Source organism: Polistes fuscatus, unplaced genomic scaffold, assembly GCF_010416935.1.
Source record: "Polistes fuscatus isolate 324 unplaced genomic scaffold, CU_Pfus_HIC Scaffold4, whole genome shotgun sequence".
Lineage (NCBI taxonomy): Eukaryota > Metazoa > Arthropoda > Insecta > Hymenoptera > Vespidae > Polistes > Polistes fuscatus.
Genome location: NW_025113118.1, coordinates 8082829 through 8104530, shown reverse-complemented (window position 1 = coordinate 8104530; position 21702 = coordinate 8082829). Strand labels below are relative to the sequence as shown.

Sequence of the window (21702 nt, the reverse complement as noted above, 5' to 3'; positions counted from 1 at the left end):
TTATAATTTTCATATAATGCAATATTTCTTTGTTAAATTAACTACAGTTTACTGATTAAAAAAGTTCGTAATGGCAATTCGAAGGGACGAATCAGCAGGTGCATTATCCTCCGACCATATATGTATCGATCGATCGATCGATGGATCGATCGACTGGTCGTCTTTCGTTTCTCTCCATATATTCGACTCTCCGGATTCCCTGGTGCTACTACTACACTACTACTACTACTACCACACCACCACCACCACCAACACTACTACTACTACACTGGCAAAAGACTAATTGTAAGAAACGATCGCGAACGAGGTGCGTGTGCGATCCAGTGACCTACTTTATTGTATTCTACGACATTACACATACTCACACACATGTAAGCTTTTGAAATTATCCTATGTATAATATGTATCGTCGCCATGTTTGTTAGTTAGCGATCTTCGCGATTATCGACGTTCCGTTCAACGAAGCACGTTAGCGATTTTCTTCGGTGCTCGCACGCGATTTAGAAATCGCCGCGTGTGTTTGATTTATTACCATAGTTCAATATTCTTTCATCTTTATTTGCACAGTCGAATTAAAAGATGATATTACAAAAGAATACGATCGCGGAATTGCTTTCTTTTTGTCTTTGACGCAACAACGGATCTATAATTTGCGTAAATTTTTGTCTTAAAATGATGAATCCACAAACGGATTTGCGGTTTGCGTTTTACTCGCAGGTTTCTCGACCTCGACGACGAACGAAAGGAGATCGACGGAGGACATTGATCCGTACGATTTATTTCGTGAATGTCGTCCGTTGAACTTAGAAACTTCTGGCTCTCTCTTTTACTCTTGTTAAAAGGATGCTGGATAATGGACCAAACTCGCAACTCACCGCGTTTACTCGCGCGTGACCGACACCCATCCATCTTACCTGAGATTTTATATTTAAACTGTTTAATCATAATATGTCATTGATATATGTATAATCAATACGTATTTTTTATCTTTTTACATTTTTTATTCTTTTTTTCTTTTCACTTAGCTTATATCTATTTTCTACATTCGTTCTACTCGTTTGATTTATCTTAAGATCAATCATTAATTTCTCTGACAAGATTCTTACAATTTTTATTTTACAACTTATTTTAGAGTACTGTTAGACAGAAAAAAAACAGAGGGAAACAAAAATATGCCACTATAATTTGCAATAATAATAAAAATACTAAAAAATGTAGATTCTCCGTAAGACTTAAATTAACCAACATACATACTTAACTCTTTTGATTTGTTTTTATTTGAAAGCAATTTAAATATTTCAAGAATCGATCGGGAACGAGTTCCATGCTCGATGGATGTACGAAATGGTTGATTCTTTCGTTAGTAGATGGCGTCACTCGCGAATTTGAAACCATTCAAAAAGCACGTGCTCCTCGTACTTTAAATTGTCAATGGCATCAGTCGATCGTTGACATGTATCACAAAATATAATTCATTATATATAATTCATTAGAAAAAAAAAGTTTCTCTTTCTTGTGTGCTCGTACGCGTGTAATACTTTTTCTCTCGCTCATTCTGGTTAGATTAAAAAGTAACACTGAGATAACAACGTTGATTGGATTTTGGCACGTTCGCGCACGTGGTTTTTCTATTTTTCTTCAAGGCACCTTCTTCCATACGAGATTTCCTAATATTTCATTTGGAAGCTTTTAAACCACGTAAGACTCCGATGACTTGTACCAACTTCTGTACGGATATGGATAGAATGAATACGAATAGACCACTGAAACAGATAATTTCTAATATTAATTACCTTTACAATTTCAAAAGATTTAAGTATCTTTTACCTAGCTTGATATGCGCATAGATATTTTCAATTTTCTTTTTTTCTTTTCACAGACATCAAAGTCCAGAAAAACTAGAAATTAATGACATCGCGATCTCGTTCTCGTTTAATAAGAAATGAAGGATTTTAACCTGTTTTATTAGGTAAGTCGATATTTTTCTTTTCTATCTATTAAAGTCTAAATTGTCAAGATAGTTTAAAAGATCTTATCGAGTATTTACGTCACGATTCGAGTTTCCAATCGTATAAGATATATAATTATAATAGTGGCATTTCATAGTTTAGTTAGAAATAATTCACGTTTTACAAAGAAGTCAAAAGTCGTTCTTTAGCCGAGTATGTATCCATATGAATATTAATCGATGAGAAAGCCTCCCCCCTTTTCCTCATCCTCCTCTTCTTGCCTATCTGCCCCTCTCTGTCCCCTCCCCCTGTTTGCCCCCAGTCCTCCAAGAAGACCCAAAGACCTATGAACACTTTCGCTTCGTTAGCGGTTCGTCGACTTTTACTCGATCAACAGGCGCCCCTTTCTTCTTGTAGCTCTTGCAGCAAAGAAACGAAAGTAAACTCGACGACTTTCCAGACTTTCCGCCCGGAACGGTCGCGTTGCTTTTATAGTTTTGAACTTGTCGTAGTATCGAAAAACTTAAGAAGAATTTTCGAACTTTCCTTCCCTGATGTATTTCTATTCAATTTATTATTAAAAAAGAAAACGAATATCTAAAGGATATAGAGGAATCTAAAACAGGCCAATAGATTGTTATCGGTGATAGAAACAAAAAATGGTTCATTCAAAAATGTATTATTCTATTTAAAAAAAAATGGAGTTAGCCTGTTTTAAATGTCTCACTCGGTATATACAGGGTGCATTCGGTTGGGGTATTTTAATTAGTGGGTCTGAAAATTCTCGTTTCGATACTCCGAATCTCCGTTAGAGTTATAGTCCAAACGGTCAACCGAATTTCACGTAATGTTACCTGCGTCTTATCCTGAACAGTTTCTAGACTCGAAATGGTCTCCTATCGTGAAAACTCGGAGGCGATCTCGCTGCTAACCTCTTCCTTTGTATGCTACTCCTCTTCCAAATGATATTCCTATTGGGAAAATGAATGGCAGGTTGTAACGCGCTACGTCTTGGCCAGTAATGAGCGTTAATAGGATTTAACAATGGTAAAGTTATGGGTTCTTGAGCAGCGATATCAATGTGAACGCTTGAAAACGTTGGCAAAGCGTTAAAATCTTGCGCTTGTATTTTTGGTAATTCTAATCCCTTCTGATGTTCCAACATTGATATTTTTAAGGTATCAAATTGTGGCGTTACCAAAGGTAAATTTGTATGCAACGAAGAGAGATCGTTATAAGTTGGCATAGATAAATCCTTTTCCGGGAAGGAATATTGAATCTGTTGAAGATGAATCGCTGGATATTCTAGACTCTGTTGAATGGACAATTGTTGCGTTGCCAAGTTGGATGAAAAATTTGGTTCTATTTTCTGAGCTTCCAACGAGTTTGGATAAATTTGTGGTAATTTTTTTCCGTCCAACTGGTAAATCTGATCTTTGGTATAAATCACTTGTTCCGAGTTAAACGTTTGTTGAGGTTGTCCTGGATACATGGCTGACGAGCCTAAATTGTTTTGATTATCGTTCGAGGAATATCCAGGATTTTGTAACTCCTGATCGTTAGATCCCATTTGAGGCCCACCGAAACTATTCTCTAGATCTTGGAGATTAGGATGCCGTAAATCCAGCTCTAGTCGATGATCCTTGTCATTCTGATCGTTTTGTTCCGTCTTCGTCGGTTTCACGAGCAGAGGTCCTGAGCGATCATCGTCTGTAAACCGTGACGTCTGTCAGTCCCGTCTTAAGCGTTACTAATCCATTCTGTTTGTGTTGTTGCTGTTATCATTATTATTGTAATTTGAAGTTAACTGTGTCTCTGTGTGTCTCTGTAATGTGCGTTATTTGTTGTTGACTGTATTGGTAAAGTTGGTAAAATAGAGTCTCGAAATTCCTTCAATTATATGTGTTCCTTTCGAACGTAAGTTTTGGGATTTCACGAGAGTTTATACGTAACAGAAGTCTAAAGAAAAAGGAAATATTAATTTCTCTCGAAAAGGTATTCGAAGAAAGTGAAATCTTCGAAAGTTTAAAATACGCGCGAGAGTAGGCCATCGTGTTATTTAGGAATTTAAAGGCCCGTAATTTTGATATATTCGTATGAAAATAAAAAGAAAACTAAATAAGGAACAAACGGTATAGAAAGTTAAACCGCTAAATTTTGCAGAAGACAAACGATTTCCATCACGATGAGATGACGTTCCAATCTTCTTCCGCCTTTCCCACGCACAGGATAATCGAAAACAGTAAGATTCCTTATTCGACGACACTTTAATGTGACTTTAATTACGACGATAATTATTCTCCTCGCGTAATCTTAAATCTCCTTCTCGGAAATGACGAATATTTTTACGTGAACCCTGTTTGTATTGTAGATAGAAGTATATATGGAGTATTGAAGAAATGGATTTTTAAAAGAGAGTATTCATTCATCGATTAAAATATATCTCAGTAAATATTATACACATGTATATATACTAATATACAAAGTGTTTTAAAATACGTGAACAAAAGGTGGTTTCAGCGCGCTGAAATAAAATAAAAACGTTTTATCATAAATCTTCTCCCTCCCTGGTTAAAAAATACCAACTCTGTTGATTAAATTTACCGACAACATGAGATAAGAAGCATACTTTTTAATAATTGAAGAAAGCAGTCAGTAAAGTTTCATGTATTATGGGAGGATAAAAATAGGTAGGGGAAAAATATTGGACCGAGTACTGAAATCACTCCTAAAGTTATACCCACATATTTTTGAAACACTCTGTATATATTATGAGTTATTACGTGTATGTATTTTAAAACAAGAGTATTATATAATAAGAGTAATATATATAATAATTATATATTACAAACGTAATATATAATAAGAATAAAAAATATTAAAAAATCACAATTGTTAAAGACACACACACAAATGTTAAAGACACACAAGTGTTAAAGACAAGAATTGTAATTTGTAAGTCTTGCAATTTATGTTAATGAAACATTATTGTTAAGTATCGTATAATTTGATTGTTAATTACGTCCTGTATGGTTCATGTCATGTAAATTGGTACGTATATTGGAAAGTATTGAGAAACAGTTGTTTTTTTGTAGTTGTTGGTTTTCGTAATTGACAGTTAAGTGACCTACCGTCCGATGCCGATGGATAATGTCCGTCGAAATGATTAGCTGGTCCAGAATAATCCTCTACTTGGGGTGGGGGTCCGTCGTAGGTGCTGTCGTGTTCTGATTTTTAAACAATTTAGAATAATCAAATTTATACGTATGTAGAATTATCGAATCTGATTTTGATCTGTCAATGTCTTATTTAGTTCGTTTGGAGAGATCATTTGCGAAGGGAGAACCTTGAATTCGTCTAATTCGTCTAACTCGTCTAATTCGTTGATTTCTTTTCTTTCCTCTTTATTTCCCCTAATCGAAACTATTTGCTTACCAATCGGTCGATGATCGTAACCATAACTCGGAGGAGCATATTGTACTTTCGGAGGTTGTACGACAGCACTTGCCGCAATATGACGACCGAGCGAACTTATGGCGTCGCCAGTCGTACTGATAATTTTTCCTTTAGTTGATACCAAGAAACCACCACCTTTGATCAGTTGCCCTTTTAATGCGAGAACTCCACCACTTATGGCTTTTAATGCTTGTATCACGGTATTTAAAATAGCTTTTTTGAAATCCCATACGTCAAACGTTTTCTCGCCATACTGAAATCAAAAAAATCATTTGATAAATTACTAAAGTAAAGGAAAACGTAACTTCAAATAATTTCAAGATACGTAATAAAGTGTATCCGAATTTTCGAGATACACTTGTATAAATATTAATAAAACAGATTTTTTGTTAATCGAGTGAAAGCGGATCAAAATAAGGAATAAAAAAAGAAATAGCTTTTCTATCGTGCGATTTATCGATTTATCATTTGTAACGCAAGAACGAAAGTAGGTATGTCTCTTATGATATGTAATAACGTTGTTCGTTAAATTGAGCAAAAACAGTAGGTCGATCGCCTAGACAACACGTCATTTACTTTATAATTCTTCATGGTAATAGAGAAAAAAAAAGAGAGATAAAAAAAAAGAAGAATGAACCAAGCGAGGCGATGCGTCGCATCATTGACCTCATTTTCGGGAGATTTCCTTCGAGCATGATACAAATTTACGACTTCGTTTTATTCCTCCTTTTTTCTTCCTTTTTTCTTCCTTTTTTCTTCTTCGTCTTTTCTTATTTATTCCTTATTTGCAATTTGTTGTTGTTCTTTTCCAAATCCAACGTTTCTTCTATGATAAATGTTCCTTTCAGATATATTCGCATGATATTCCGAGATCCGTGCTACTAAACTACTTCTAAATTCTCATTATCGTTATTTAAAATAATCGAGTCCAATCTTAATCTCATATCCGATCACTCGCAAAAAGATGTGTATGTCTGTCATGATTTATTTCACGTAAACATTATTTTTTCATTGTTTAAAAATATTTCTAATTGTAAGAGATTGACAAGAGAAAGATAAAACGTGTCACGAGATTGGAATGAAGACTGACTTGAATTTCCCTCCTTTGATGGAGAATCTCGATGACCTAATTAAGAGTAGAGGGTATGAAAGAATAGTCCCGAAAAGTTTTTCTCGAGAAGACCACAATTCGCGTTGGATTGTCGCACCAATGAAAAAGAAAAAGATATTATATTACTATTATTATTATTGGCACCTTTCTCCGTTCCATTACGTTTAAAACTCACTTTTCACGGGACATTTACTTCGAATGATGTAACGTCGAAAAAAGTTGAGATATTTATATTTAAAATAGAATAATAACTAATCGTTACATATTATCTATCGATCGATTATGCAATCATATACGTGTAATAAATAATAAATTAGGTAATTTATGGTGTATGAAATATTTGATAGGAATATTACCGGTTGAACAGGTGGCCCGTAAACAACATGAGTAGGTTGACCACTGCTTCCCGAAGAACCTCTCGAAGCTGCTCCCGATGCACTAGTTAGGCCACCGATTATTCCACTCGCTATACCCGAAATGATGCTACTGGATCCGGTAACAAAACCACCTGAGCCCGATCGCTTAATTCTATCCTGTTCTTGCAATAACTCGGCGTACCGTGGATCCGTTTCAAAATCGATCGTTAATTTATTATCATCGATTTTCTTCATACTTCCCATAGCTTTTTTAAATTCATCTGATTTCTCGATCATCTCGAGAATTTGCATAGCTATTCTTTGTTCTTCCTGTTCCTTCGACTTCCCCAAAGATTCCTTTTGTTCGATAATCGGCATTTCCGAACTCGGAGGAGGATCCGACTCAGTTCGATCGATCGATCTTCGATACGGTGCTAATCGTTGCAATTGTGCCGAGGCTCGTTCCTTCAGTTCATTCTGATTCGACGTCTTTTCAGATAGGATCGGAACTATCGAGCAGCATAATAAAATCAACAGGAACATCTGAAATATTCGGTGATATCTAAACACTTATATATCTTTACCTTTTTATATTTGATTTTATTGATTTTAATATTCAGATGTGCTCATTATTTTTCTTATTAAGAAAACTAGGGACCTACTGCTATAAATTATTCAATAATTTACGTTTATTACCAATCGTTTAAAAATGTGAAAAAAGCAAAGAACGTGTATCGGGCAATCAAAACATTTTGAACATTTCTAAATTTTCTTTAGGACCCAAGAAAAGAAAATTTCTGTCTTTTTCGTCAACGCTTTCTCGGTCCTTCCTTTTAAAAGTTATTTTTGCGAAATTGAAAGACATAGCAGAAGGAGAATATGGCACGTGTTAGACAATTTTCTCGAATTTGACATGCGCCAGAGCATAAAGTCGCATAGTTGTATGCGTAGACAGTTAGTGGAGCGAGCGACTCCTCGGTGAAAGTCACGCGATGATTCTCGAAGATGGCTCGTCTTACGAAACGCCCCTAAGAAAGAAACATGACGTTTCATCTTTCGTGCACAACCTTTGTCCGTTCGTGTGCCTTATCGACCGAGAAAAATGGAGAAAATCGATCGATCCGATTACCATTTGACCCCATTTTAAAAACATCTACTACATTCATTCTACAAATTGTATAGCAAAAAAAAGATAATCCAAATTTGTAGAATTATTTTTCAATCGTTTTCCAATCATTTTCCAGCAACGATAAAAAAGAAATAAATCAATCGATCATACGATCGAGAAGAAAACGACATTTCATTTGTTTTCTCGATGATTTTAGAAAGCAAACGATTGTCCTTGATCATCTTTGACATTTAACGAGTAGTAAAAGGAAAGTTTCAATAAAAATAAGCAAATAAAAGAGAATAAAATAAGAAAATGATTTGCACTCGACGAGGATGCTCCAACGGAAGTATTTAACAGCTGGTGGAATGAAACGTTTGAAAGAACGATCTCGAGAAGGAAACCGAGCACCGTACTCTCTTGATTTCGGAATCAAAGGCCGGTCTTACTCTCAAAACGAAAGTGATCGAGGATAGTGTCCTTGATCTTGCGCCATGGAGTCGACGGCACGACCTAGATAAATCCGAGCTCTATCGGTGTATCTTATTCGAGAATATTTCATTATTTCATTGAAGAACGCGATGGAAAATAATTGTCTAGGTGCATGCTTTGTAATTAATAATTTACTAATGCGAACTGTACTAGACGATTAATCGAATCGTTGATGATTCGAAGAAAATCATTTTCTTTACTTTAATTCTCACATTGTAAATATATAAAATGTTAAGTAAAGTCGGAAATGATGAGAGAAAATTACTTGAACGATCGAAAGATAACACAGAACTATTTTCTCTATTGTCAACTGTGAAACTCTCACTGACGAGTATGTTTATTTAACTTTCACAGTACGACACGTGTCTAGCGAGTCTACGCGTTTTATCGAGCAAAGTGGAGAATGCATAGACTTTTACAATTTGATATTTTGTCTTGGATCTTTTCAAATGTGAAAAATAGAAAGAAAAAAAAATAGAGAGAAGGAGAGAGGGGGAAAAAAATAAAAAAGCAATTATTTCTCGCGATTAGGAGCACCATTTGAATTTGGATATTCGCATATTCGACACTTTGCACTTTTCGCGAATGTAAAGAACTAAATGATTTGATTTGGTTTATGCACGGGTAGGTTTAAGTATACCTTGTACTACGTGATCGTGACTTTCACGGTAGATCGGCAAAATGATCGCGGCACTCTCACTGAACTCACTGGCTGGCGCCATCGAGTACTTCCTCACTTTATACCAGCTCCCACCTTTAAACCAATTGCGAGAGAGTGTCCGATCTTTTCTTTCTTTTTTTTTCTTCTTTTTTTTTATATACTTACAATTACAGAACTTCCAAATTTCCTTCGAACCCCGTGCTCGTCCCGCTTTTATTATTTTTTCTCTTTTCGCGAATAATCAAAACTTGGTATAAATCGAACTTCATTGCAAAACCAAGAATCATCTTGCAATTTCTTCGTGTACTTTTGTTCTTTTTTTTCGTCTTTTTCTATCTTTCTTAAGGTTTAACGAACCGTAGAGAAAAGAACGTACCACGCGACTCGACGAAATTTCTCTTATTTATCCGTCATAGAGATCGTTTTACTCGTCGATTATTAATAAAGACACGTTCGTCAATAATCTACAATTAAAAGTTGAAAATTATTATTTTTGTTTTTTCTTGAAAATTGCTAGGAGAAAATTTCGCTTTCGATTCTTCGATACACACCTCGATACTTATTTTCCTTTTCAATCATACTTTGTATGCAATCCCAAATGAAATGTATTCTCGCAATTGCGTTACCTGCATTTTCTCAAATGCATTCGAAGTAGGAAGTTATGCACGGCAAGCCCTTTTTTTGCATCGAAGTTTATGAGTCTAGGCACGCTAATGAAAGTGGTGAAATGCCGTTATCGTTGCATCTTTCTTTCATTTTACTTGTCACAGGTGAGATCGTACTACGCATTTAACATAATCGATTACTTTGATGTTTTCCGGAAACAAACTTGATACATTTTTATCGTAATTTTTTGTTTTTAATACATTTTACGATAATGATAGTTTACGAGGGTGTGTTGAAAAGTTTTCAGCGCCGACCAAAAAGATCGTTATTAGTTTAATTTCTATATATTTATTGAGCTTGTCGTAATAGTAATTAAAAGTAACATTGACGACTGTAATTACAAGGAAAGCTCGTCCTATTACGTATTCATCGTAACCTCGACTAATTGTAAGAAGATTGAAAAGCACCATAAGAGAGAGAGAGAGAGAAAGAGAGAGAGAGTCTACAACCCTCACAGTTAATTTCTATTGTGATGAAACTTTCATAATTATCTACCTCTTAATCTTTTCTTCTTCTTCTTATTTTTGTTTGTTTTTAAACATTTCTTTTTTTTTCTTTTTTCGTTTACGATTATTCTTACTGCAATTTGCGAAAGATCTCTCAACTCGTTTCTTAATCTCGACTAATCTCTCATAGTTCTTAACATTTTATTTCTACTTGAGGATAATAATTAGTAAGAGACTTTCTTCGATTTATTAATATTTGTATTCTTAACATCGAAGAAGAATTTCAACAATATGTTGTACTTTTGTAACTACGTGTGTACATAAGGATAAATAATAATGAAAGATAATAATAGTGATATACTGCGAACAATTTTATTGTCCGATTATTTGATCGTACCACGTCATTCATCCTTTCGACGAGTAGAAAGTAGGCGAATTGTCGGACTCGTTTACTCTTAACGTTTTTCCCGAGCTCGTCGTTATGATGTGCCTGTTTACTTCGTAAACTTTGCTATCCGAGTAGGTACTCGCTTGAGATATAATACGAAAGGCAAGCGCATCAACATTGTTCTACGAAGTAACAGGATGATTATAGTCACCGGTGTGCATTAGATTGTGACGCTCACTCCCAGAAATCAAAAGATACTTTGCAGTTTTTGTTCATTCCACTTCCTGTCAGTTACGACAGAATATTTCTCTCGTTATCGAATCCAATGATTTTATATTGTCTATATCCTTGCTCGCTTTTTTTCAAATTATTGTCATTAGTATTATTATACAACGACCAATCGACAAATAGGAAACTCATCAATTGTGTTTCCTTTCATACTTTCGATGAGAATGAACTTTCAAATTTATTTATTAGGTGTATTCGTCAATTTGCAATGTACAATGATCGAAGTAATGATAGCTACTTAACTTTGCTTTTTCTTTCGCTATCTTCTTGTGCAATTTTTCAAAGATAATTTAAGTATCAAGTTTGAAATACGATATTTGGAACAGAATGTGTTTATATGATAGTTTTATATTTTTTTTTTTTAAATAAATTTCCAAACCCCCCAGGGGTGACGTTAGCCCCCAAACGAAGATAAATGCATATATTCGATTTTCGATTGGATATATTTTTTAAATTTGCATTATAAAAGTTAGATTGACATAGAAATCGTCTGATCGCGATAAAACGATCATTCGTATGATTGAATTTCGAGTGGAATTTGTTTGAGTCGGTAATATTGTTTGCATGACAGTAATCTGACACAAGGTAGGATATCTCTCGTAGAACTTTGTTACCACAAGTTCTTACTGAATAACACATCTGACGGATTCTCTGTATTCTCGACAGCTGGCGCATGCTGTGTGACCGCTTTTGCTCGCTATCATCTAGACTTCCCTTAACAAGCAGTATAATATCATCGTCCAATATTATTAGCCGAGATTCATTATTTCGGTACGTAGGTGAGGATCGGCTTACGAATTCAAAACTTTAATTGGCACCTCTAAGACTTTCATTTTCTCTTATGTTAGTTATTCGGTTATAGTTCAAGTTATTCCATTTATTAATCGACTAACTATTAGATTGTATTATATATTCTATTATATCTCTCTCATTATAAGAAATTCGATTTTTTGATTTATTTATTCGAACGAGAACAATCAGCTCCATCGAAATATTTGATAGAAATGCATAATTTCGATTTCTTACAAAGGAGAAGATAACCGTTCCATTTTAATTTTAGAAAATGTACGATTCATTTTTCACCCCCTCTTTCATCGACGTTCTTCTCTTCTTTATTTACACCAGGCCAAATGTCCATCCATACATGCATGCGAACTATCAAGTTTATTGAACTTTCTCTTATCTTAAATTTGCGTTTGTTTCTCTTAGCTCGATCGCAAATAAACAATAGCTATGCACTATTCGTTACCACCATGCGTATCCCCAAACGAATTTAAAGCAAATTTCTAATCATTATTTCGAGAAACAATGGATTCTACGATGTACGAAATAAAACGATATAATTTATTCATTGATTATTATTATTATTATTTATTCAAAAATAAAATCGCGATATTAAAAATAATTTCGAAAGAAAACTCATAGCATATCTTGTTTTATACGGTTTCCAAGTATTCCATCATTTTAGTCGAGACGCGATGCATAATTCGAGGAAACATCTATTAAATAATATCCATTAAATTTCAAAGCAACGTACGTACTTTGTGAAACATACGTTATTCATACTAATAAAAATAGAACGAGCCTTGTGCTTCCCCCCTTCGCACGAATGATTAAAAGATTTATAAACATGTCAGATTACTTGCCATTAATAATCATCAATTTTTTCTTCGTCCAGATAATGTTATTTCTTTTAATTTTTTTTCTATATTTATAAGCGTAACCATAAAGATAAGTCCTACACGTATTTGCATATGCATACATATTCATAAACGTTCTTTCGATGTATGATTTTATATGATTAATGTTTGCGGTATCAGACAGAATTGTGAATAACAGTTTACCGACACTTTCTAACCACAAACTAATTCAAATTACAATAGGAAATGCGAATGGATAGTCGAGAGCTTATGGTCAACGATAACAAAGAAATCCACTTAAAATCAGAAATTTACTTAACGATTTATAATAACTCTATCCTATTTTCTCCCTTCACATTTCAACCTCAATAATCTTCCATTCGAATTTTTTGTTTCTTCATTATTTTATTATGATATTCAATATGTACATTTTACTTTTTGTCACATTGCGATTATTGTTATTATTGGAAATATTCTTGAAAGAGTCAACGACATCGAAACAGAGAATTGTACGAGACACTAAAAATAAAATCGTGTCACGTCGATATAAAGAGGAAAAAAAGATATTGAAAAATAATCCATGTCCGTACTTATGTACGTATACACCTGCTGATTTTCCCGTTAAAAACGGAAGATCTTTAGTCATTAATTAGCGTGTGATCATCTTACCTTGACGTCATCCAAGAAGGAAATTATTTTTATTTCATGTATATAACTAGCACGTTTCCTTCTTAACTAAATGAAATTCCGCACACGTTTTGTTTTGCTATTTAATTTTAAATGGAACGATCCTTTCTGCTGAATAAATTATGATCATTATCTAGTAGGTCGATAAACAGAATATTTTTATTAGAATATCTCCTTTTTAGGATAAAATTTATTCTATTTTTACTTTCAAAACATTTGTCCAGTGGCAGTGTTGTTGTTGAATGAAATTAATTTACGAGGAAACTGTCAATCTTCTTTAATCAACGAACGCTGTCACAGCAATACTACTTGGAAAATCCAAAACAATTGTATTCACTTGTATCCTGATCAAAACGGTTCCAAATTGATAATAATCGTTGCGTTCTCGATACGTCTGACCAACATATAATACCTATTCTCTGTTTCTTCTCTTCTTACTGTTTTACAACAAGTATAATACGTTATATAATATTTGATTAAATATAAGGTGTCTCCAAAATAGCTTTACTGAATGAAAAAATCTTAAATTGCTTTTTTGACGAATATTTGACAGCATCGATGGTCCACGCTTTTTTAGCAATGCTATAATTGGATTATTTATTTTTTGAAATGAAAAACGAGATATCGTAATATTAATTTTGTTATTTTTATTTCTTATCTAATTGTAGATAAAGCAACTTTGAAGATATCCTATACATAAATGTTATTAACATAAATTTGCATTTCTAAAATAGTTGAAATATATTCATTTGTTTTCTGATAATATCAAAGAGAGGAAGAGAAAAAAAAGGCATATTAAAAATTCGAATTATATAATCTCTATTAGCAAGATTACAAGGACGAGCAGGATTATATTCACTTTATGATGATTTCGTAGTGAAAAAAAACCTGTTGCCGCACGTTACATTATATTCGACCAAATAGAGGAAAAAGAAATGTTAATCTAAAATAATTCAAACGTGTAACGCGTTTATTACGGTGGTAGATGAACGTATATTATAGCGTTAAAAAATAGTTATAAGTTTTAATGGCAAGTAACGTTGAAACACGTAATATACAGATTATGACACGTGTAAACATTTTACACAGATGTCGCAAGAAGCAAAAGTAAGGATAAATAATACTAAACACGATTGGCTCCGATGGTTCTCTCCGCAGTCGCGAACAGAAACGAGTGAAAGAACAGTTTATGTGATAGTCTTTTCATCTTTTTCATTACACAAACTCGTTTTTCTCCCATGAGAAATTACGTTTGTTCTAGTTAATCGGCCCATCTCGATTGCAAAACACGCAAATACACGTATGTGAAATCGTAGAGTGTATCATCGGTATAAACGTTAAATCGGTAAGTCAAATTTGTAAAGACCGTCTCGATCTGACGTCAAGCGGAAATCATTTTCCGAATATACATATTTACATATCTGTGTATTTGTTTGTACGTGCGTGTAATGCGGTTGGATATTAGTGCTTTTCCGAAAATTAGGTAAATGTGGAAAACTACGGAAGAGGAAAATAAATGTACGAGATATGAAAGATCATACGTACGAACAACGTAACTGACTCGAAAACATCGATTACGAATTTGGAGAAGGATCGATAAATCCGTCAAATTTATCCTTGGTAGATGAGTATTCTTTATATTTCATGCATTCTTTACATTTATAATTCGCTTATAAACGTTAAAAAAATATGATACATTTTACGCGTTAGCTTATACGAAGAAGCCGTAATCGCATCTCGGTTTTTGCGGTTTGACATACTTATAAACAGATATTCATTGTAGAAATTTTTCCAGTGCTTCCTTGACAAGCTAATGAACAAAGTTGAATCGGTTAGTAATACCAGGGACAGTAGGTAGAACGATAGAAAACGAAAGATAGGTAAACCTATTAAAAAATAGATAACGCATTTTTATAACTTTACTGTACCAAAGTACAAGGTGACGGTCAACGAATCAACGCGATTCATTTTATCTTTTTTTATACTTCCGTCAAGTTTACCGTAACTTTTTTTTTCTAGAATCAAAAATAAGAAGAATAAGAATCAGAAGACTTAATCGAACATTTTGTTCTTTACATCATTTAATATAGAAGAGGAAAACAGAAAAAAAATAGTACATTATTTTCGCGTGATTTAATCTGTGAACATTTATAAACAATTAATTACGGAAGAAATTGAACGTCAAAATGGCAAAGACTCGAGCGAACTACCACCATCATCGCACGATTGTGATCAAGGCTGTTCTTCTATTCCTGGTATGTTTGTTTCTCATAAATATTATTCCTGTAAAGATGGTTCTAATTTTTTTTTTTTTATTTTAGTTTAATCTCATTTTTTGTAAAAAAACAAAAGTAGAGTAGAGGAGTATTCAATTGAATCGTTTCCTTCGACCAACATAATCAAATTTTCAATATAATATTCTTTATAAAAAATGAAAAAAGTCATTAATTAAAGAATGCTAAAATAGATTCTTATATCGAATAAACACGATCGAACGATTCTCGATAAAGTTTTATTAATTAATTTCTATAGGACGAGTTTCTCAATACAAGCAACGCGATTTTATTAACGCTTATCCATTATAAATTTCATCGTTGGTATATAAAATTTAATTTTTTTTTATACGGTTTTGCTTAGAGGAAGAGAGAGAGATGGAGAAAATCAATTTGATATAAATGTGATTTAATTAATTTCTTATTGACAAGGTATAATTATTTCCGAGTTACAGGTAATAGGCGAGACTAATTCACAAGTAAATTTCTTTGACGAACGTAAGTTTGATCGACCGTTATTTCCCAGCTGGTACAATCAATCGGCACTAAATGCTCGTAGACGTAAGTATCATAATGATTCTCATCATATATACCATATATGCTATACTATATACTACCGGTCAAAAGTATGAAAGTATCTACGTAAATTCAGAGAAACATACTATTTATCGATAAAAAAAAGAATTTTCTTGCAATGAAAAAATATCTGTAGTTATAACAATGAATATTGTTTAAAATAGTACAGAATTTTGACGACCGTATATATTTCGCTGATGAAGATATCATTCTACCAACATGCCAGAATGAAATCTATTGCGAAGATGTTCCTAATTATCCCGAAGAATTTGTCAAGGCTAAATTACGAACAACCAAAGGTATATTTGGTGTCGTAGATATAGTAAGTAACGCTAAACAAAAATATATTTGAAAAATTGACGTTTTTCCATTATCTCATTTTCTATCGATTTCTTATCATCTAGTTAATAAATAAAACAGATGACTTTGCAGTCAGAACGGATGACAATGAAGTATCGCTGTGCGTAAGTCTCGTAAGTAATCCGGTAGTAATTCAGTCTTTTTCAAAATATCTGTTCTATTTTTTATTCAATTTATTAACAAGGAAGGATTTTGTATGGATCCACAGGAAAAAATAATTCTTCCTAAGTCGGCAAAATCTGTCAAGGGGGAGTGGCTATTTATAGTACAGAATGGAAAAGAATTCGCGCAAGCTGTACGCATCGAAGTTTGTATGTAAGTTAATAATCGTTGTATAACTATCGTTGCAACAATTTCTATCTACTGCTGTCTATCTGCATCCGTTAGTTCAAAATCTCACATCTCAAAATGGCTATCAACCTGGACTTATTTCAACCGAAGACAACTTTTGCTTCCTTTTTTCCCGTTTATTTTATTTTACCTATTTCAAACTAACAAAATCTCACCTATGTTTGAAACATTTTATACTAATGTACATTTTTTTTCAGGGAGGATTCTCAGCCGTGTAGATTTTTTAACGAAGAATACAAGGCAGTTTGCGAACAAACTTACATTTATCGCGAGCTTGTTGCAGTTAAGGATAATAATTTAAAATCGGACTTATTTCGTTTTCCTGCGAACTGTTGTTGCAACATTAAAAAAACTTAGAAAATCACCAAAATCGCGACTATCTTTTATAATTTTTTTTTCACAAATATCGGATTTGTGAAGATTTACTTTCTCCTTTTTAAATGCACTTTATTTAACTAAAGCACGTATTCGGAATCCCTAACAAAATATATATTTAAACGAAATCTATATGCTTGGTTTCCTCGGTATGATTTTAGAAAATGTGATACTTTCGTTGAAATATCCTGTATAAACCATGTATATCGAGACTCTTGGTAAAAGTATGCAATATACTTACTCACGACAGCACTCTTCTCGAAAATCGACAGAATTCTTCTTCTCCTTTTCATTCGGTTTGTTTCCATCGTTTTTGCATCTTCTCCTTTTTTCCTTTTTTCGCTTCCATCGACGTAAATAAAGCTTTACTCAAGTTGAAATATCCTTTTTATTTATCACCATTCGATTTACTTTTATTTATTTTTTATTATAATAAAAATTTCTCTCCTCTCTGTGGACATAACGCAAGAAAAAAATCGAAAAAAAAAATGAGAACCGTATCGAGTGATGTATTTTACGAAGAAACGAAACTGAGATATCTGGTACGTAAAAATGTTCAAAGTTATATGAAACGAAAGATAAATTTGGTGCTTTCTTTAAACGTAAAAATAATCGATACTTTCTTTTTTCATCTTCTTCGGAATAAAATTATTACTAACTTTCTCACCTCTTTAATTTACATTCTTTTATTAATAAGTCTAATTAGACCTTCGTAAAATATAGTTTTTTTATCTTTTCGATGGTGCAAATATCTTTGTATAAATCTTAAGAATAAAGTGCAATAGATATTAAGTAGACTATATATATATTTCAAAATGAAAAATAAAGGCGCGTTGTGGTTTCTTCGAGCTTGTGCTTTATTTTACGTCAGGCAGGTAACTAACCTAACCTAACAACCCTCCTCCTTTATCCGGGCTTGGGACCGGCAACATGACCCTCACGATCATGTAGGCGAAGTTAAGAACACAAGTGGTTAGTAAGAACACAAGTGGTTAAGGCAACAAGAGCTGCGGCACCACCAATGACACCATATTCCGCAACAAACATCCAGAATAGACACAAAAAGCCGTATTTACAAGGCCACTATAAAGACCCATACTAACATATGCGGCGGAAACAAGACCCGAGACATCTAAAACCCGCCAGAGATGGAGGCAGCGGAAATGAAAATAATCCGGAGAATAACCGGAAAATCTCTATGGGATGAACAAAGAAGTGAAGCCCTCAGAAGAACATGCCAAAATCGACAACATCAATGATTGGGTATTGGGGAGGAAAATTCAGTGGAACGATCACATAACCCGAATGACAGGAGACCGAATTGTGAAGATCGCTAGAGATAGATCACCACTAGGGAAACGAAGCCCTGGAAGACCACGAAACGATGGGCGGACAATATACCTACAAGAAGCGAGTTGCGATGAAGAACAGGCAATATGCCTATTTGGACGCTGGAAGAAGAAGAAGAAAAATAAAGAGGACTCGTGTTCGAATTCTGAAATTACAGAATTTTTTCGCAAATCCTGCAATATTTTCAAAAGTAGGTTCCATCGACGAGATGAACGACTATTCTCTAACATGATTTTTCCGAATATCCCTTCGCGATTCGAATTTATTTTTTTCTTAATTTTCATCAGATTTTATTTTTCGATAGAAAGAAAAATAAATAATTATAATAGTAAATTGGATTGAAGTTACGGTAAAGGATGAATGTGTTTTTCTTTGAATAATTATGTGCGATTATACGCTTACATTAACAAAAATTCCTTTTTATGAAGGTAGAATGAAATCTACAGGTACACCGAATGCGTGTTGTTCGTATCAACGAAAGAGGGTAAGAACAAAGGTTGTGAAGAATGAAAAGAGGTAGAGAATAGAAGAAGAAAAATGTAATCTCTCTGAAAAGAACTTTTTACGCTTTCTCGTTCGCTCGTATTCGGAAAGAAGCAAAAAAGGAAAGGAAAAAAACGAAATAAAAAGAAAATGAAAAGGAGAAGAAAGAGTGTGAAACAAACTTTTATCAAAGTTAAATATAACAGTCCAAGTTCGTAATTACTTTGACATTTTTTACGCGATAAGAAAAATACGAACGTAATCGTCGAAATCTTAGGGATAAAGGGCGGATAAAGGGATCAAATAAATAGAACGAGGAATGCATCATTTGTTTTTTTTTCCGGTTGCTTTTCGTAAAAGAAGCACGATCAAAATCTAATCTACAAAGTTGTAGATGTGCCATTGGGATACTTCAATATTTTCGTTTGTGAAAAGAAAAAACATAAAATATGAAAGGAAAGAGTTAGATCGGTGGTGTTCTGATTTATATCGTATCTTTTGCGTCCAACCGTGGGTAATGTAAATTATTCGATGACAGCTTTTTGCAACGCACTATTTCCGGTATAGTATAAAGGTCTGCGAGCGAAGAACCAAGGCGGCGCCGTTAACATCTGTTCGATGCAACGTTCCAAGATAAACAATTTGCGGGATCGTTCTTTAGATCGATATTATCGATCGATATGTTCCATAAAATGTGCGTTACAAGTTTTCCTTCAAACTTTAATAACCTTCGCGATGTTAAGACCTAAGTAACTATACTCGTATCGTCAAAAATTCTCACCAAATTGTTTACTTTACTTTCACGAGTAATCATTTCAATCTTTTTTTATTAATTTCTCGATCATACGCCGGAGTTGATAGACCTTTTGATTTACCATTATCGTTTAGTCAAGCACCGGCAATATTTTCACGGCAAAAGACCAAAGGAAATTCTTTCAAATTCTTTCGGGTAAAGAGACTTTAGAAAACGAGGACGTGAACCTGTTTGGTACTGATGGAAAATAAATTTCTACCGGTTTTGGTGTACTAATGGAAAATAAATTTCATTCGAAAGATTTTATAATTATAAATATAGTTCCCGTGTAATCAAATTTTTCAGATTTGTACATACGTCTATTAGGAGAACGCAATATCCAGTAATCATTATTTTTAATACCATTGAGCATAAACGTATGTACAATGAGACCCAAAAGTATTCGTACTCGCAAACACTGTCAATTTTATTCAATTACATTTTTTTTACAATAAAAATGTAGAAGTTTTCCAAACGAATCGGAGACATCTTGCATTAAATCGTAAATTCTAAAAGCGTTTGTTACAAACAAATTTCTAACGAATGAAATTACAAATCTCTCTTATTGTTAAATAATATAGAACGAAAATGAAAGAAGGAATGAACGAACTTAATCTCTTATTTAATTTCGCATTGATTTATCCCGCGTTTATTCGCATTCCTTTCTAAAGCTCGCATACAAGGGTTGAGAAAAATCGAAGAAACGAATCCACGGAAGAGTTAGGATTACCATATTAATATACCTGCTACGTTCGAAGATTTTATCGGTGCGAAATTGTGTATTCGTAGAGATTAAAGGACGCGGTCACGTACGGTCGTGCGCGTGCTCGTTGTTCGATCTCGCGATAAAAAAAGGAGAAAAAAAATAATAGGATAGAAAAAAATAGAGAGAGAGAGAGAGGGGGGGAGGAAAATTCGATACATCGATTATAACGCATCTGGCGAGAACAACGTTGTTCGTCATTTCGATGAAATCGATGAATCGTACAAATTTACATCCGAAAAGCGTCATTGTCTTTTGATTTTGGCGAATTTCACCATACGCCAGGAGGAATCAATGCTCGAAATCCGAAATAAATTTAAATACAATTTTTCCTTTTTTTATGTTTCATCTTTCCTTTTTATTACCCTTCTTCTTTGTTTTTATTTCTAGTATTTCATCTCTCTCCTTCTATTCATTTTCAGCGTTACATTAGATGGATCGTATAATTTTTCGATAAACAAAAGATGTTACGCGAAAACATATGGTTCATATAGTATATTAAAATCACAAGAGAAGAAAAAAAAGATAGAAATAAAGAAGATGATGGTTGGAGATGTGGATGAATGCATTGAAGCAGACGTGTAATTAATATGTAGCATTATGTACGGGTGTCCCGTTTATTTGTCAACCGTACGGATATGACAGGATCTAAAAAAAAATGCTAAGAGAAAAAAACCAAGGAGATTTTTTTTACATGAAAACAAAACTTTTCCCGTTCTTATATGAATGCATGCATATCGGGTAACGCATGTGGAACTTAATACAAAACAATGCAATTTTTCTGCGAGTAAATAACATAGACTATCGAAAATCATGCGATATATTTCATTTCAAACATTATTGAGTGCGACGGTGTGTACAAGTTTTTGACAAGCAAATTAAGTTGGTTCAATTTCTAAGCAAAAATTACTTTCTATACATTATTTTACATTTTCATTTTTAATAATAAGTTAATTATTGTTATACGAAAATCTATTCGCTTTGATATTGTTCAGAAAGTAATTGAAATGAAATTTTGTCGATCGAAAAAGATTGTTCAAATAACGAATTACTTTGTAAATCGTTAGCTTTTAATTTCGATTGTATCCCGTACAAATAAAAGATGAATATGTATGTATATTATATTTATG

At 33.5% G+C, this 21702-nt stretch overlaps 2 protein-coding genes across 9 annotated transcripts; one reads left to right on the top strand and one right to left on the bottom strand.

Annotated features, from left to right (window-relative positions):
* The first annotated feature begins 14 nt into the window (after nucleotides 1-14).
* Nucleotides 15-17563, top strand: LOC122520979. 8 transcript variants are annotated; one of them, XM_043641340.1, is made up of 9 exons: nucleotides 392-654; nucleotides 1564-1698; nucleotides 1880-1969; nucleotides 15268-15503; nucleotides 15977-16082; nucleotides 16262-16419; nucleotides 16502-16570; nucleotides 16666-16772; nucleotides 17006-17563. In XM_043641340.1, the coding sequence occupies exons 4-9, from the start codon at nucleotides 15435-15437 to the stop codon at nucleotides 17163-17165; spliced, it is 669 nt and encodes a 222-aa protein (XP_043497275.1). In that variant the 5' UTR covers nucleotides 392-654; nucleotides 1564-1698; nucleotides 1880-1969; nucleotides 15268-15434; the 3' UTR covers nucleotides 17166-17563. The 8 variants fall into 8 exon arrangements, with proteins under 8 accessions (XP_043497272.1, XP_043497269.1, XP_043497270.1 ...); XM_043641332.1 differs by lacking the exons at nucleotides 392-654; nucleotides 1564-1698; nucleotides 1880-1969 and adding exons at nucleotides 14169-14593; nucleotides 14714-14868; nucleotides 15044-15128; XM_043641337.1 differs by lacking the exons at nucleotides 392-654; nucleotides 1564-1698 and adding an exon at nucleotides 15-285.
* On the bottom strand, nucleotides 2002-7415 carry LOC122520904. Its single transcript, XM_043641223.1, has 4 exons — nucleotides 6873-7415; nucleotides 5385-5658; nucleotides 5081-5176; nucleotides 2002-3659 (listed from the first exon to the last, which is right to left on the bottom strand). Exons 1-4 carry the CDS (start codon nucleotides 7413-7415, stop codon nucleotides 2827-2829), a joined length of 1746 nt encoding a protein of 581 aa, XP_043497158.1. The 3' UTR covers nucleotides 2002-2826.
* Nucleotides 17564-21702: the final 4139 nt, after the last annotated feature.

Excerpts from the sequence above, each read along its gene's own strand:
- LOC122520979 (XM_043641337.1), top strand. The coding sequence starts at position 15,435 with ATGGCAAAGACTCGAGCGAACTACCACCATCATCGCACGATTGTGATC. Across the intron at positions 16,083-16,261 it reads GGCACTAAATGCTCGTAGAC|TACAGAATTTTGACGACCGT; the intron begins GTAAGTATCATA and ends TGTTTAAAATAG. Across the intron at positions 16,773-17,005 it reads GTACGCATCGAAGTTTGTAT|GGAGGATTCTCAGCCGTGTA; the intron begins GTAAGTTAATAA and ends ATTTTTTTTCAG.
- LOC122520904 (XM_043641223.1), bottom strand. The coding sequence starts at position 7,415 with ATGTTCCTGTTGATTTTATTATGCTGCTCGATAGTTCCGATCCTATCT. Across the intron at positions 5,659-6,872 it reads ACGGGCCACCTGTTCAACCG|TATGGCGAGAAAACGTTTGA; the intron begins GTAATATTCCTA and ends TTTTGATTTCAG. Across the intron at positions 3,660-5,080 it reads TTATCCATCGGCATCGGACG|ACGATGATCGCTCAGGACCT; the intron begins GTAGGTCACTTA and ends CACGGTTTACAG.